Source organism: Eucyclogobius newberryi, unplaced genomic scaffold (assembly GCF_026437365.1).
Source record: "Eucyclogobius newberryi isolate DKJ021-1_F unplaced genomic scaffold, fEucNew1.0.hap1 SCAF_1, whole genome shotgun sequence".
Lineage (NCBI taxonomy): Eukaryota > Metazoa > Chordata > Actinopteri > Gobiiformes > Gobiidae > Eucyclogobius > Eucyclogobius newberryi.
The window spans coordinates 48,968,803-48,985,116 of NW_027315723.1; the positions used below are offsets into that span (position 1 = coordinate 48,968,803).

Sequence of the window (16,314 nt, forward strand, 5' to 3'; positions counted from 1 at the left end):
TACATCCATGCTGCTTCCCCACAGCTCCACTCCGTCACATCCGGTGAGAAATAAAACAAATTGAGCGATCACGATGACGTCATGTCCGGCTGCGGTAGCTGCAACGTAAGCGGAAAAAACATAAGGCCACGAAAGGAATAATGCCTTTAGTGGAGCTGGTGATGGCCAAATGAAGCCCCATGAACCATTTGAGGCTTTAGCCAATTGTATCGATACACGAGTTGATGCCTCACAAGATGTTTCATTTGCTCCACTACGCCATCTTGTGGTCAGAAATGTAATACATGTAAGATAGTACAGCGCCACAAACCAAATAATAACCCATTTTATTGAGGAAATAACAACAATACACCAAATATAAATGATCTACCCGATGATGCATATTTCTTCCATAACAACATATGATGTCACATGGTGCAACAACAAGGCCTGATCAGGCCTCGACCTCATATTCTCCTGCTCCCAAGCCGGATGCAACACTAGCCACACAGACATCTGTATTAGTATAATAGTATTTAACTATTGTAAGATTTCATTGACCACAACGTTGTGATAAGTAAAATGAAGCTTTATTTTAAGTGGGAAACTTTTTAACGTTAAACCATCTCCAACCCAAACAAATGATTCATTTTGATCTTTCCCAGACCCAGGCACTGACACGGCGCTTGGCCTCATCAGACGCTGCTTCAGATAATCCTGATGGCTCTTTATTTTAAAGTCTGTATCAGAACTTGACTCATTGATCACTGTTGCAAAGTGAGTGTCTATTATGCAAAAAAACCTGGACCAGTCACGTGACCAGAAACAAAAGTTCCGCAGGGCTTCATTTGACCCATCACTACAAACCACAGTCTGGACTGAAGCTGACCCTCTGTAATTTTGTATTTTCATGTCTGATTTTTTGTGATCAGAAGTAGAAACAATCTTTGCACAGAGGAAAAACACATTTTAAATTATACCTAGATTTTCTCTGTTAAATACAAATCAGAGTAAAGCTGGTGTTGGAGGATGGTCTGATTGACACTAGTTTGAGCATTTGTTGGCTTTTGACAAAAGTCACTGAAATATATAGATGTACTATTAATATGTTGATTAGTTTTGGGGTATTTGTTTATTTGTGGGTTTCCAAAACAAACTGACTTCTTTCTTTCTTTTCTTTTTTAACTGGAAATAAGTGGGTGACAGCTTTCTTTTGAAGTACAACATATCTAGCAGCTTGAGAGCTCCTTTTATCACACGTGGACAATGAATAAATAAAGTAGACTGAATAAATCAGCAGCTGTCCACAGGGGTGATGTTTTGTCAGGGGCCCAAGTATATATATGCCTACCACTAAAGTCATACAGAAATGAACACGTGAAAGTGAATACATTAAAGCTCTTAGTTTATAAAGTATTCAAGAAATGTGCATCTCTTATTGCAGTTGTCACATCTTGTTTGGAGCTTGTACATGAACTTCATTTTAATATAAAAAATGTTTTAGATTAGTCTGGAGTGAATGGGGTGTGGCCTAGAGTGGGCGTGCCTTTAACTCTCAAACATATTCCTAATTTGGACAAATATAACTTAAAGCATCAAAATGACATGTAACCATAACAACATACTGCAACAATGTCAATGAACACACATCATTAGCAGGTCATGATGAAGTACATTAAATGACAAACATATTTCAAACACAGTTCTTAAGGCAAACTAAACTAAAGCATGATTTATTTACAAGTTTAGATCACACAGTAAACATTAAGTCAGTTTAAATGTGAAATACAGTCATTAAGGACTTAATCCTGAGAAAGTTTCCATCCAGCAGAACAAGAGGATTTGTCACAGACGATTCCACTTCTCCACAGGGGTCAGGGGCCATGTCCATGGACCCATTTGGTGTCCTCTGTGTTCTTTATCAGAGGTGTTGCCCAAAGGGTTGTTGGTCCATGTGGGGATGGGGAACATTCTTCCACCCATCCAACATTTCGCTTTGCTTTCTGCAACAGTGTCTTAATTATGAAAAGGTCATGTCTTTTAAAGGTCTCTTTGGACACATTATGTCCTACAGAGGCCATTTTGTTCAGAAAGAGAATCTCTCTTTGAACAGAAATGGAAGTTTAAGGTGCAACATACCAGGTACTCGGTGATGAGGGAGCTAAAGTCAGCTAACAAAAGGGTTTTGAAAGCCCTTTACAGTTAGGATACAAGGAAGAGTAATCTCAAGTGAAACTGTAAACACCCTTCAGGTAAGTTCTGCCTGGTGGGCAGGGCCTACTCGGAGTAGAATAAATATCTGCATTCTCAGACTAGATCTGCAGATTGAGAATGACTCTTGGATGTGTCGAAACGTCTTGTTTTTCGAAAAAACAGTCTCCAGATGAAGAGCTCATTTATGGTAAAACGTGAACATTAGCAGGTGTTTGATATGAAAACACATGCATCTGATAAAGCTAAGGCTTTTCTCCAGTGTGGACTCTCATGTGTGATATTAAGTGGCCTGACTGGGAAAATGCCTTCTCACAAACATCACAGCTGTAAGGTTTTTCTCCAGTGTGGATTCTGGTGTGAATCTTGAGAGCACCTGCTTGTGAAAAACTGTTTCCACACTGGTCACACTCAAAAGGCTTCTCTCCAGTGTGGATTCTCATGTGTTTTATTAAGTCGCTCGAGTTTATAAATGTCTTCTCACAAACATCACAGCTGTAGAGTTTCTCTCCAGTGTGGATTCTCATGTGTGTTACTAAGCTGCTTGAGACCGAAAATGCCTTTTCACAAACATCACAGCTGTAAGGTTTTTCTCCAGTGTGGATTCTGGTGTGAATCTTGAGAGCACCTGCTTGAGAAAAACTGTTTCCACACTGGTCACACTTGTATGGCTTTTCTCCTGTGTGGGTTCGGTAGTGAATCAAGAGCTCATTTGATGTTTTAAAAGCCTTCTCACACTGGTCACAACCAAAAGGCTTCTCTCCAGTGTGGACTCTCATGTGTGTTACTAAGTTGCTCGAGTTTATAAATGCCCTCTCACAAAGATCACAGCTGAAGGGTTTTTCTCCAGTGTGGACTCTCATGTGTGATATTAAGCTGCTTGAGTCTGAAAATGCCTTCTCACAAACATCACAGCTGTAAGGTTTTTCTCCAGTGTGGATTCTGGTGTGGGTCTTGAGATGACTTGCTGTAGAAAAACAGTTTCCACACTGGTCACACTCATATGGTTTCTCCCCAGTGTGGATTCTGGTGTGTGTTTTGAGATGACTTGCTGTAGAAAAACTGTTTCCACACTGGTCACACTTGTATGGCTTTTCTCCGTTGTGAGTTCTGTAGTGTCTCTTGAGTGCAGAAGCAGAGCTCAATTTCTTTCCACACTGGTCCATTCTGATGGTTTTTAAGATCTGCCATGAACACAGAAAAAGAAGACGTGAGAGTGGTGGTGTTACGGAAAAAAGAAAAATAATTTTCACAAGCTTCAGTGAGTTATGAAATTAACTGGACTTTACTGTTTCTATAAGAATGTGGACAGTGTAACAGGCTCTGGCTTTGGGTGAGGACCGACAGCATCAAACCAGTCTGACCCAGAGCTCTGTCACTCAAACTTGTTTACATTCAACATTTTGACAAAAATATGTTGCAATATCAATGAACATACAGTGAAAGAATTGAATATATTTGTGTGAATGAATCTTAAGTGGGACAGTCCTGTTTGATCCTTTGTATTTTATAAACGGAGTACTTTTCCAAAGGATTTTTTGGCCTGTAGGCTTTGACAGGACAGTGCAGCGTGAAATGGGAAAGAGACTGGGGAACGACATGCAGCAAACAGGTGAAAGCCAGACTCAAACTCATGAGGCCACAGCCAACACACAACAAAAACACGGATGAAAAATGTTTTAGTCATGACACAAATTGGTCAGCAGGGGTCGTAATGCTCCTACACAACATTCCTGGGAAAGTAATTGGCTCCAAAAAAATGGTAGTTTGGGTCAGTTGACTAAAAGGACAACAGTTCACACCTGAGATCACTTCATAACCGTCTTGTGACAGGCAAGTGACTAATAGAAACAGGAACATTCAGCAAAAACATTTAGGATCTTTAAATGTGGCTCCAACCACTTTTTCTCCGGTTGATCCATATCAAAGAAAAAATGGAAATTTGACTCAAACCTTCTAAAAACGTGACTTTTTTTGTCAAGATGTAAAAATAACAATTGGGGATGTAATTAACGATGCCTCATTATGAAATGATATAAATAAATGACAATAGTTTTATTTATTTGATATTTGCACTACTTAAAAAAACAGACCTTTAATATTCAATTAAATTCTATTTATTTTGTAAGGCCCAAAATGACAACAACAGTTGCCTCTGAGGGCCGACTGTTGTTGATTCAATATACGAGTTGAATCATTTTATTTATCTACTTTTACATTCATTACTATTCCTTATTAGTCGTTCTTGTACGTCTGTTAACCATCTATTGCCGGGGTGGGCAATTATTTTCCTCCGAGGGCCATATTAGAATCCAAGCAAGTAGTGGAGGGCCGGCCCGCGATCATTGCTGTAATTTTTTTTTAATAAAATAAATTTTAAAAATATATATATATATATTTTTAATATCAAATAAAATATCACTTTTTTTGTCAAATATAGGCAATTGAATCTATTATTTAATTAATTTCATGTCATCTTTATTAAGGATACAAGTGCAGACAGATGTTACAGACAGTTAAAAAATAGAAGCTAAATTATTTCTAGAGGATTAAAACATGCCGAGGGCCACATCTTGCCCCTGGGGCCACATCTTGACATCTTGCCCCTGGGGCCACATCTTGACATCTTGCCCCTGGGGCCACATCTTGCCCAGGTCTGGCCTAAGGGCAAAAAAACAACTTTTTTTTCTTCTAATATTACTTGGCATGTTTGGCCAGGTCTGATCTATTGCCAACTTTCACAAGAATGGATTTATTCATTGAAATTATCATTAAAAACACAAACAAAAACTTCCTCCTCAACTTCTGGCAGTTTTCTGAGTCTATTGTTGCTGGGACAACAGTAAAAACATGTACATCTTTCATAAAAAGCAATACATATGTAAAGTAATACTTAGCTTCACGCTACGTCACAACATCCGGGTCACTTCCCCTCACAACACCTTGACTACAGAGTGAGCTAGCTGTCATTCTGATCGATCTGGGACACTAAAACAGTGTTGATGCCTAAAGGTTACTCAGTTTTTGGATGTTCTTTCTACATTGTCCCAGCAGTAAAAGGTCAAATACAAACTCAGTGGCAACAAGTGATCAAACGAGTCAGTCATCATTTTATAAACGGTTAGTTCATGCATAATTATTGTTTAGTATCAATCTAGTATCAATCTTTTCTCTGCTGACACTAGCTCATGATGCTGCCTCATTTCAAATGTCAGTGTTCCATTGTAGGAAAAGGTTCAGTTGCTTCATCTGGAATCAGTTAAGAAAAAAACTAAAGGTTTCGACTCCATCCAAGAGTCATTGTCAATAAGCGAATTTAGGCCGGAAACTCAGATATTTATTCTATTCTGTGGTAAGTCCAGCCCATTGGGCGGGGCCCTCCTGAAGTGGAAAAAAGTTGTTTGTTTCAACAGAAACTTACCCTCTTTGTATCTAACGAGCCTATTGTTTACTACCAGTCCTTTCAAATGTCAACACTCAAGATGGAGAAGAAAACATGTATATGATTATTTGCCCACCTCGAAAAACATTTTAGTCCCGCGTGTGACATCTTCAGCTCATAACGATGCTTTTCTGAAGCTCCAAATGCTCTGCGTAACCGCGTGACACGTGGTAGTTAAGGCGTTGTTTCCCCCTCGCAAACTGACGGCCCCCGTTACTAGTTCAAGCTATGTATTGTTGCTGGGACAACGGTAAAAACGCGTATATCTTTCATAAAAAGCAATAAAAGTATAAAATAATAGTGGAAACACACTCTCAGTATTTCACTTCACATCCAGCAGAGCCGATAAAGAGTTTTCATATAATTTGTGTTGTTGTTTTAGGTTTGTGGCGTTAGCCGACTAGCGTTAGCCGACTAGTTCACGTCACAAACAAGTTAAAACTATGGCCTAAACGCTGGATATAAGTGAATGAAACACATTCCTGTACAAATATAACGGCATTCTCCTCTTACCTTCGGCTGTGTTGAGTTGAGCTGTTGTAGGTCGCGGGTTTAATCAGAGCAAAGAGATGAAGTCGACAGTGAAGACTTTGCTTGGCCCCTCTTTGCATCAGCAGGACGTGTACAGGGGGTAATAACGGACTAGCACCAGTGAGAGGCAGCAGTGCGCTGTGTGGCGCGCAGTCTGCCGGAAATACACAAGAAGAAGAAGCAAACTTCGTCCTCCACACGGCGTCTGCTGCTGGACTCTCTCGGCTACAGAGCCATAGCCCAGCAGTGTCAGGAGCCGCGGCACGGCCATATAGCCTCATGGCAAACCCTAACCTTAACCCGGCGCGGTCAAATAGCCCAGCAGTTTCGGCCGCGCACCGCTGCTCTGTAGACACTCCCATTTAAACCCTAGAACAAAGAAGTGGGACAAAAGTGATCTTCTCTGAACTGCAAACCTGTTACACACCATTAAAACATTAAAACATGGGGGACAGTTTCTTCTTTTCCACACACAGATATCTATATATATATAGATATCTATATCTATATATATAAATATATATGTCTCTATATATATATAGATATCTATATATATAGATATATGTATCTCTATATATATATATAGATATCTATATCTATAGATATATGTATCTCTATATATATATAGATATATGTATCTATATATATATATATATATATATATATATATATATATATATATATATATATATATATATATATATATATATGTATCTCTCTCTCTCTCATATATATATATATATATATATATATATATATATATATATATATATATATATATATATATATATATATATATAGCACTCGATTCATTCACTGACAATTATAACTCTAAAAAAAGATCAATAAAAAGTCTATAAACCAGAATGATTTTGTGTTTAATAAACAAAAATATCAGAACAATTCATTACACATTAATTACACAAGCTATGTCTGGACTTAGTTAAAAAAAATGCTGGTAGTGAAAAGTAAGTTTTGATTCATTCTAAAATGACTCACTTTAGGTCTCACGTGTCCAAGAGAAGGCTCAGATGTGGCTCAAGGCCTCCTCAGAGATCTTTGGGTCTTTAGAGCTGTCTGTGGCGCTGGTCTTTGCTCAGAGTTTAGCGTTAGAAGATTTCCAACATGTCCAACGATGCAGCATGGTGCTGAGACGTGGGAGACAATGGAAGCCTCTCCCTGATGGGGGAGGGGCCCCTGGGCTCTACGACCTGGTGTGTCCCGGTAGAGGTTGAAATGAAAAAATATCAGTTCATTTTAAGTTAATTTACTTGTTGATGTTTAGCGAATAAGTTACACAAGCTGTTTGATTATTTCAAAAGCTTTGATTGTTTTAACAATGGTCAGCTTCTTAACCTTTGTCCTGTGCTTTGGTCAGTTGACTGTTAATGTGTGTTGAGGATTAGGAAGGTGAATTTGTGAGGGGCCTGATAACCCACACCAAGGGATGAAACAATGGCCTCTACTAATCATTACATTGTGATATCATGTTCTGACTGTTGTGCCTTTTTAAGCTGGAGTTTGTAAGACAAGGCAAGGCAAGTTTATTTGTAGAGCACATTTCATACACAAGGCAATTCAAAGTGCTTCACACAGCAGGAAAAATGCATTAAAATCACAAAGAAATTACAGAAATACAATAAAATTAACTAAATTAAAAATCATCAATCCAACTGATTTTCTAAACTAATAAAATCACAAACAAGAGAAGAGTGCAAAGAAAAAATCCTTTCAGTCATATGCGCAGCTAAACAAAACTGTTTTTAGCTTAGATTTGAACATTGTCAGAGTAGAAGCCTGTCTCACATCTTCCAGATTTTAGCTGCATAAAACTGAAACGCAGATTCCCCATAAGATTCATTGAGTTAGACCGGGGAGGGAGAGACGACTATCAGGGAAAGCATTTTGGCTTGTGCACGGCTGAATTCTTCTACCTATCCAACATTTTGCTTTGCTTCCTGCAACAGTGTCTTAATTATGAAAAGGTCATGTCTTTTAAAAGGTCTCTTTGAACACATTATGTCCTACAGAGGCCATTTTGTTCAGAAAGAGAATCTCTCTTTGAACAGAAATGGAAGTTTAAGGTTCAACATACCTGTTGTATACAAGTGTCTTGAAGCCATGGGGGGGGGGGGGGGGGAGAGAGCCCTGGCCATTCTGATGCTAATCAGGTACTTGATGATGATTAGTCTCAAGTGAAACTGTAAACACCCTTCATAAGTAGAATATGCCCGGTAGGCAGGGCCTTCTCAGAGTAGAATGAATATCTACATTCTCAGACTACATCTGTAGATTGAGAATAACTTTTGAATGAGAGTCAAAAAGTCTTGTTTATCAAAAAAAAAAACAGTGTCCGGATGACAAACTCATTAATCGTAAAACATGAACATTAGCAGGTGTTTGATATGAAAACACATGCATCTGATAAGGCTAAGGCTTCTCTCCAGTGTGGAGTCTGATGTGTCTTATTAAGGTGCTTGACTGGGAAAATGCCCTCGCACAAAAATCACAGCTGTAAGGTTTCTCTCCAGTGTGGATTCTGGTGTGACTTTTGAGAGCATTTGTTGTAGAAAAACTGTTTCCACACTGGTCACACTTATATGGTTTTTCTCCTGTGTGAGTTCGGTAGTGAAGCGAGAGGTTCTGTGATGTTCCAAAAGCCTTTTCACACTTGTCACACTTAAAAGGCTTTTCTCCAGTGTGGACTCTCATGTGTTTTATTAAGCTGCTTAAGGCTGAAAATGCATCTTCACAAACATCACAGCTGTAAGGTTTCTCTCCAGTGTGGATTCTGGTGTGGATCTTGAGAGCACCTGCTGTAGAAAAACAGTTTCCACACTGGTCACACTTGTATGGCTTTTCTCCTGTGTGAGTTCTGTAGTGTTTCTTTAGAGTACTTGCTGTTGAAAAACTGTTTCCACACTGGTCACACTTGTGTGGCTTTTCTCCTGTGTGAGTTCTGGTGTGGATCTTGAGATGACTTGCTTGAGAAAAACTGTTCGCACACTGGTCACACTTGTATGGCTTTTCTCCTGTGTGGGTTCTGTAGTGTTTCTTGAGTGCAGAAGCAAAGCTCAATGTCTTTCCACACTGGTCACAGGTGAACCCCATTCTTCTGATGGACTTTTAGATCTGCCATGAACACAGAAAAAAAGAAGATGTAAAGTAATAATGGTGTTAAATGAATAACTTATACTTTTGTTAATTCCAAATTCCACTGTTGAGTGGTGTTGTTAAGGAAAAAATAAGATTTATTTTCACAAGCATCAGTGAGTTATGAAATGAACAGGACTTTATAAGAATGTGGACAGTGTAACAGCCTCTGGCTTTGGGTGAGGACCGACAGTATCAAACCAGTCTGACCCAGAGCTCTGTCACTCAAACATGTTTACATTCAACATTTTGACAAAAATATGTTGCAACATCAATGAACATACAGTGAAAGAATTAAATGTGTTTGTGTGAATGAGGGTAAAGTGGGACAGTCATGTTTGGTTCTTTGTATTTAACAATTTGAGTACTTTTTGTTCCAAAAAATTGTTTGGCCGGTAGGCTTTGACAGGACAGTGCCGCGTGAAATGGGAATGAGATTGGGGAACGACATGCAGCAAACAGGTGGAAGCCGGACTCATGAGGCCACAGCCCGCCCCACACGGCAGGCGTCTCTCAATGCTCGGGGTTTGAGAGACTCGACTAAAACAAAAGCACATCATTTTCTTCTTCAAGAGACTTACACCAAAAACACTGATGAAAAATGTTGGGGAGACAAAATATATTTTAGTCATGGCACAAATTGGTCAGCAGGGGTCGCAATGTTCCATTCTTGGGAAAGTAAATGGCTCTAAAAATGGTAGTTTGGGTCAGTTGACTAAAAGGACAACAGTTCACACCTGAGATCACTTCATAACCGTCTTGTGACAGGCAAGTGACTAATGTCTGAACAAGCAAACAGAAACAGGAACATTCAGCAAAAACATTTAGTATCTTTAAATGTCACGAGCATAAGCTGTTCATTGTGTTCAGAAGCTGCCAATATTGTTCACAAGCTCCACCCACTTTTTCTCCTGTTGATCCATATCAAAGAAAAAAATGGAAATTTGACTCAAACCTTCTAAAACGTGGAAAAAGAACAATTGGGGATGTTATTAACGATGCCTCATTATCAAATGATATAAATAAATGGCATTAGTTTTATTTATTTGATATTTGCACTACTTAAAAAAAACAGACCTTTAATATGAGAGTTGAATCAAATCTAAAACTTTGGTTTATCCAAGTTTATTTTATTCTATCTCATGATTTATTTAATTCAACAGTTACTTCTTTATCTCTAAATGCTGGGGGTGTTACTTTTTTTGGTACTTTTCAGTGTATTTCACAAGGAACTATTGTAACTGTCCCTCCTATTTGTTTAGCCTTTGTTCTTCTGCCATCTAGTGGTGAAATTATACACAATCTCGAGCGTGATTGAAGAAAATACCAAGAGAAATAGATAAATAACGAGCAAACAACAACAACTAAAAACATAGAGGGAGACAAACTGAGGCGGATGTCAACGAGGTTTGTGTTAAATGTGTTTAAAATGTGTTTAATTGTAATTATTGTATTTTCTTTCATGCCCAGTTCTCACGTGTTGTCAAGAGTTGTCAAATGATGTAAAGCCAAGAATAAACCCTGTTTTCTTTTCCTCGTGCCCATGCTATATCCTTGAGGGTGCTACAACTAAGCTTTTTCTTTTCATCTCTGAAGCACATGAAAGAAAGGAGTGAAAAACAACCTGGACCTGAACCTCTGGAGACAATCAACTCAACTACAACTCTTCTCTCCTCTTTGACTACATTTTGTTTATTTACTTTTATATTCATTACTAATCCTTATACATGCGTTCGCACATCCGGGCAATTACCAGTACATCCGGGAACTCGTACCATAGCAACAGAGTCCGCCATTTTGAAACGGGCACGCTACTACATACAGTATCCAGGATATATGAGGCTAAAATGCCAAAAATCTGCGTTGTTTTTGGATGCAATACTCGTGCATCAGATAGTCAGGAACGTGGATCACCCTGGGTCCCCAAGTTTACGTTTGTAGCCAACATTTCCTAAGCGGTAAGTATCATGTCATTTTAAGCTACATATTTATGCTCTATTTATGTTGGCATTTATAATGACGAAATAACCACAACACAACACGTTAGCTAGACTTTTTGCTGGGCCTAGCTAGAAGACTTCAGTTGTCATGTCAGTCAGTGGGACAGAGTGTCACACTGACACTGTCATGTCAGTCAAGTCAGTCAGTCATGCAGACAGATCCAGTTCTCCCTCTCCTGTTCCCTCTCTGCACTGCAGTCTCAGTTCCATTTTTTTTCTCTTGTTCTGTGTCAAGCAAGAGATCTTTCAGGTTATTCAATTTAAAGTTATCGTAGAGGTACGCCTATGTCTAATCGTAGTCACATCAATCAGCTGTCGTCTGTTAGTACTGCTGAGTTTGGTAAGCCCTGCCCCTTGTGAATTCTGACCCCTGTACTGATATAACATTTTTATGTTTCAGATAAACCACATTCTGAAGATGATCACCCTGATAATGTTCCATCCATCTTTCCATACTCAAAAGCCATGACCCCCCGAAGCAGTGGCAAAAAGCTGGGCCGATTTAATAGAAAGGTACAGCAAAATGCAAAAAGAATGCAGGACTTGGTGAGACACCAACACCGAAAAGACGGAAGTCCTTCACCCTGCCAACACCAAATGTCATCACTGATGATTCCTTGGCAGATCCAGCAGGCTTCCTTCCTCAGTCTGGTCTCATTTATGGACCTGCAGCAGATAACCACATCCAGGAACTTGTTGGAGATGAGGCCAACTTGCATCATGTTTGGCAGGTGCAGACCAACCTGTCACCAGGCCTACCACGCCGACACACTGCCAGACAGAGGTTACGGACTGTGATTCACTGTTAATGGAGAGAGACTGTCTGAGGTCTGAACTGAGGGCAGCCAAAACCCAAAGAAATGCTGGCCTGTATACAGAAATCATCATAAGAAAAGTGTTTTCTATACTGGTGTTACATGGGCTGTGTTTCTAGTCATATTCAATTTTTGTGAGCCAAAACTGAAATTGGTTGCCAACATTTCAAAAATGGAACAGCTGTTCATTTTTCTAGTCAGGTTAAGGCAAAATATTAAAGTTGAGTATTTGACAGACCAGGTGATGATTTCAAAAAGTTCTTACCATAAGACATTCTGGAATGTTTTGAATGTATTGTATGAGTCTTTGCCATCTTCTGCCATCAGGATAGAGATTGAACGTGTGAAAAAGCGTTTAACCAGCATTGACATTATTGTAAGAGCATGTGCAGCTCTAAGATACTTGAGTACAGGCATTGTTAAGTGTGAAAAACAGTTTTGTGATGTTGCTACATTATATTTGAGAGAAAACAAATGTTGTTTGTGGTCAGTCTTTATATTGTGATTAATGATGTTGCATTTAATCCATGTGATATTGTGAATGTGAATAACTGTGTTCCAAATAATCCTGCCATTTTCAAGTATTTAATTGACTTTTTTAGATGATGTTTTTTACACTTTCTCATTTTTTTTAATCCTGCAATTTTCAAGTATTATTGATTTTTCAAAATAAAATGTACACTTTTTTTGATGTAACACAATCTACATCTAAATGATTTTCAATTAATGCAATGTTTCAATAAATAAAAGATATACAACGAAAATCTCATGTTTTTTTATATTTAATTTTTCAAAGAAAAAAGTGCAGTCATGTAACATTTAAAGGAATTATGGAGGATATTTTGGCGCTAAATCTGAGTCTCTTTCCTCGTGGCGTGGACAGCCGAGTAGTTCATTCACATGCCAATCATAGAACGCACCTACTGCACAGCTGCAGCCTCGTCGGCTCATCCCCAGGAGAGCAGCACGTTTCCCTGTGTCTAAGCGCATGGATCTATCATAATATAGTTCCCTCAGTGTAAATGACTAAATTAAGACAGAGAAAGACAGTTCGAGCTCAGAAGAGACGGAAATCTACGAAGACGAGAGATGCAAAGCGATCCGTCGCGATAATGAACAAACGCACGAGTAGCAACGAGGCTTTTCTCTGCTTCCGCACATGCGCATTTCCGCTTGAGTTCTCAAATCGGCAAAAAAATCCTCCATTATTCCTTTAAATATTGATCAACTAAGCAAAGTGTAATTTCTTTAATATAGAAAGTAAAATAGAAATAAAATAATTTCTTTAAAAGGAAATGGAGGATTAAGATTCAACCTGCCTATAGTCTACAATGGAATAATGCAACCCTGGTGAGGTATGCTAATCAGGTCCTCATGGTGAGTGAGCCAGGGTCACTCAAAAACAAACAGACAGACTAATAGTCCATTAAAGGACTGATTGTAAACAATAGGCTCGTTAGATACAAAGAGGGTAAGTTTCTGTTGAAACAAACAACTTTTTTCCACTTCAGGAGGCCCCGCCCAATGGGCTGGACTTACCACAGAATAGAATAAATATCTGAGTTTCCGGCCTAAATTCGCTTATTGACAATGACTCTTGGATGAGAGTCGAAACCTCTAGTTTTTTTTCTAAACTAAAAGCAGTTGTCATTTTATAAACAGTTAGTTCATGTAGGCCTAATTAGCATAATTATTGTTTATTATCAATCCAGATTTCTTTTCTCTGCTGACACTAGCTCATGACGCTGCCTCATTTCAAATGTCAACACTCAAGATTGAGAAGAAAACATTTATATGATTATTTGCCCCGCGTGTGATATCTTCAGCTCATGACGATGCTTTTCTGATGCTCCAAATGCCACGTGACACGCGGTAGTTAAGGTGTTGTTTCCCCCTCGCAAACTGACGGCCCCCGTTACTAGGTCAAGTGACCCGGATGACGACGTCATTGTGAAGCTATGTATTGTTGCTGGGACAACGGTAAAAACAAAAACAAAAATTAAAAGCAATAAATGTGTAAAATAATAGTAGAAACACACTCTCAGTATTTCACTTCACATCCAGCAGAGCCGATAAAGCATTTTCATATAATTTGTGTTGTTGCTTTAGGTTTGTGGCGACTAGCGTTAGCCGACTAGCTAACGTCACAAACAAGTTAAAACTATGGCCTGAACGCTGGATATAAGTGAATGAAACAAATTCCTGTACAATTATAACGTCATTCTCCTCTTACCTTCGGCTGTGTTGAGTTGAGCTGTTGTAGTCGCGGGTTTAATCAGAGCAAAGAGATGAAGTCGAGAGAGTCCAGCAGCAGACGCCGTGTGGAGAGTCGGCACTAGATCATACACGCCTAACTCACGGAAGTCAGAGTTCAGAACTGCTCGTGTTCGGTTGAAAGAGCACCTAGAGCTTTCAGAAATGCCGGAATAGCGGCAATCCTTACCTATTTAAAATCCCTGATAATGGTGCAGCGTTGGGTGAGGCCACAGGGTGTCGCTATGGGCTAGAAGAAAAATGGGTATTTAAGTAGGAACTTTGTATAAGCAAACTCCAACTGATTTGCTTATGTTGCAGAAGGAAATTTTGCTGACGCGCTAGCTCACCGTTATGTGATTGCAAAAAGTTCGCTGAGGCAGTTCCTTAGTTTATGTCATCCTTTATTTATTACGATGTCCTTAAAATCAATCCAAACAGTGAATGACTTCATATCAAAAGACAAATAAAATCCATATTCACAACAACGTTTATCACATACATCACAGTTCGCCGGAAGCGGTCAACAATCTGCGCTTGTTCGTCTAGCAACCTCTACCCAACATCGAAGTTCCTACTTAAATACACATTTTGCTTCTAACCCACAGCGACACCCTGTGGCCTCTCCCAACACCATTATCAGGGAATTTTGGCTCCTACGATAACTTAGACCAGCAAAATGACATGTAACCATAACCATCCTGCAGAAGTTCTCTGACGACTGCCATCATCGGACGACGGTGATGCGGAGTACAGAGGACTGGAGCAGGACTTTGTGGACTGGTGTCAGCGGAACCACCTCCTCATCAACGCGGGAAAGACCAAGGAGATGGTGGTGGACTTCCACAGACGCCACTCCACTGCCCCCTCACCAGTGAACATCCAGGGACGGGACATTGAGAGAGTGACTCATACAAGTACCTGGTGTTAATCTGAACCACAAACTGGACTGGACTCATAACACAGACGCACTGTACAGGAAGAGCCAGAGTCGGCTCTACCTCCTGAGGAGACTCAGGTCTTTTTGGAGTGACAGGGCCACACAAGACCTTCTACGACTCTGTGGTGGCATCAGCTCCTGTAGGTGTGGCCTGCTGGAGCAGCAGCATCACAGAGAGGGAGAGGAGGAGGCTGGACAAAGCTCTTTCCTGGGCTGTGCTCTGGACTCGGTGCAGGAGGTGGGGGACAGAAGGGTCCTGGCTAAATTCACATCTATGCTGGACCATGAGTGTCGCCCCCTGCAGGACACTCTGTCCGCTCTGGAGAGCAGCTTCTGTGAGACTCATCCACCCTCGCTGTGTGAAGGAGACGTTTCACAGGTCTTTCCTTCTGCTGCTGTCAGACTCTAAAACAAACACTGTTGGCCCTGAACACACGCAATACTGACTTAACCATGTGCAATACCGTCATATTCATGTGCAATTACTGTCGTACTCACATGCAATAATGTCACATTCATGTGCATATAACTGATGAAAATAGTGTTATTTTACCATTCTTATTATTAGTATTATCTTGTCTTACGTCAGCTGTTTTTATTCTATTCCCCCCCTCCATTCCTTATTAGGAAATGAAAGGTTTTGTCTATAGGAGATTTTGTTTATAAGAGTTCTTCTATTGAGAGTGTTTTTTAAACTTCCTATGTTATCTGTCCTTTTCCTCTGTATCTACCTCTGTATCTACCTGCGTTGCAACAATTAAATTTCCCCATGTGTGGACAATAAAGGATTATCTTATCTTAACAAAATAGTGCAACAATGTCAATGAACACACAACGAGGAAGTATATTTAATATGACAAACATATTTCAAACACAGTTCTTAAAAAGTGCCATATTATGTTTTTTTCCCCGTTTTGTAGTCTATCCTAAGGGTATATTTAATAATAAGGGTTGTGCAACACGCATAACATAATAGTTATGAAATATCAC

General features: G+C 39.5%; 1 protein-coding gene across 2 annotated transcripts; it reads right to left on the reverse strand.

Moving 5' to 3' along the window:
• Window positions 1-1,445: 1,445 nt before the first annotated feature.
• LOC140361966 (uncharacterized) lies at window positions 1,446-9,293 on the reverse strand. 2 transcript variants are annotated; one of them, XM_072447916.1, is made up of 2 exons: window positions 8,646-9,293; window positions 1,446-3,330 (listed from the first exon to the last, which is right to left on the reverse strand). In XM_072447916.1, exons 1-2 carry the CDS (start codon window positions 9,272-9,274, stop codon window positions 2,436-2,438), a joined length of 1,524 nt encoding a protein of 507 aa, XP_072304017.1. In that variant the 5' UTR covers window positions 9,275-9,293; the 3' UTR covers window positions 1,446-2,435. The 2 variants fall into 2 exon arrangements, with proteins under 2 accessions (XP_072304017.1, XP_072304028.1); XM_072447927.1 differs by having other exon boundaries at window positions 1,446-3,305; window positions 8,624-9,293.
• Window positions 9,294-16,314: the final 7,021 nt, after the last annotated feature.